Source organism: Penaeus monodon, chromosome 15, assembly GCF_015228065.2.
Source record: "Penaeus monodon isolate SGIC_2016 chromosome 15, NSTDA_Pmon_1, whole genome shotgun sequence".
Lineage (NCBI taxonomy): Eukaryota > Metazoa > Arthropoda > Malacostraca > Decapoda > Penaeidae > Penaeus > Penaeus monodon.
Window position 1 is genome coordinate 25,359,226 of NC_051400.1, and position 1,519 is coordinate 25,360,744.

At 42.5% G+C, this 1,519-nt stretch overlaps 1 protein-coding gene across 1 annotated transcript in view; it reads right to left on the minus strand.

Annotated features, from left to right (window-relative positions):
- LOC119582271 overlaps window positions 1-1,519 on the minus strand; it is a 21,393-nt gene that overhangs the window by 1,752 nt on the left and 18,122 nt on the right. Inside the window, exons 10-11 of the mRNA XM_037930490.1 lie at window positions 1,032-1,299; window positions 62-170 (exon numbers count right to left, since the gene is read on the minus strand). Coding sequence (XP_037786418.1) covers window positions 62-170; window positions 1,032-1,299 — 377 coding nt within the window. The remainder of the gene's footprint in view (window positions 1-61; window positions 171-1,031; window positions 1,300-1,519) is intronic.

Consider the following 1,519-nt stretch of genomic DNA (forward strand, 5'->3'; position numbering starts at 1 on the left):
TACACATACCCCAGTGCCTTTCTCCGGACTGCATAGCCCGGACCCTCGCAAGCTCACTTACCCAAGAGGTCGACCCTTGCAACAGCACCAATCATGTAGAAGTCGTCCGGCGTGAGGGGGCAGTTGTCATAACCAGAATCTTCTCCTCCAATGACGAATTCCTTTTGGTGCTAAAAAATAAAGAGCAGCAATGTTCTTCAAAATATCCACATAAAGATCACTGAATTTCAACTTCAATAAAGGTGCTGAAATGTTTCTGCCATGTGGTCTGTCTTGAGCTCCAGGAGACAGTAACATGAAACTCAAGTCGGGTTTTTGGTATTACGAGAAAAATCCCCTGCGGTAAAATCAAACTGTTTATGGAACAGCTAAATGAATCAACTATTCTATAGATTGTGTGACCATCCTTCTAGTAAAACCACGACTTTAATTAGGTAAAGCAAATGAGTTTCACGTAAATGATGTCCAACCTGACTTGGTTGTTTCCTCATCTACCTCGGTGTTTAGAGCTTTCTCTGATCAACCTCGGTGATTTTGGATTTCCAAATATTGTAAACTCGAAGTAAACAAGGAAACGGCACTGCGTTCTTGTCACGAGATCCACAGGACGCTACGCATAATACGCTGCCTAATCTGTCAGTGTCACTTAAGTCACAACAGAGGAAGCTCCTTTGATGCTAAAGCAACCTCTTCAACTGATTAAACCATTACTGACCTATGCTACAGGTATATGAAATTACTGGTATTTCACATTTGCATGCTTCACATTTTCGGCTAAAGCAGAAGCATAGTCAGCAGAGAGAGTACTGTACGTTGCTCCGTCGAAGACAGAGCATCGTGTTTCTAATGTAGTAACACGATTACCGCTAAATTAGTCAAGAATTTAACAGGAATTCTGACAACACCTGAGCCATGATTCTGTCAACTTAAAACACAAGCCATGGCTTCACTCACTCATCAAAACAAAAGCCAATAAGTACAGATTTGAAATACTCAAGAAAGCTTGTTCCCAGATTGAGTCCCATTTTTACCTCATTATCGAAGATGCCAGCTATGTACTCGCCGTCCCTGTTTTTGCAGTCGGCCTCCACGCGCCGTTTCTGACGGAAAGACCCCCGGGGTTCCTCGGCCTCAGCGTCCCTTTCATTCGGGTCTCGATGGGTCTCCGGTCCCTGCGCCTCAGAAACAGCTCTGGCCCGATGTCTCTCCATGAGCTTCGCATATAATTCCACGAAGCTTTCCTTTCTATAGGCGGAGATTTCTTCTTTTGGTATGTGTTGGACCAAAACGATGAGCGAGCTGGCAAAAGGAAATTTAGGAGTAAAAGTTTTATACATAGTATACAAACTCTTAGTTTCAGCTACGGCTTATTCTCACAAAAAAGAACTAGAGAAAGATACAAATACGAATGCTGTGAAAAAGATCTGTGCTTTCTCGTCTCAAGAAAGGCTTTGGATCTGCCTAGACTGGGAAATTCGTACAACTGACTTTATTAATTTTATTATCTATTTTTTTATCT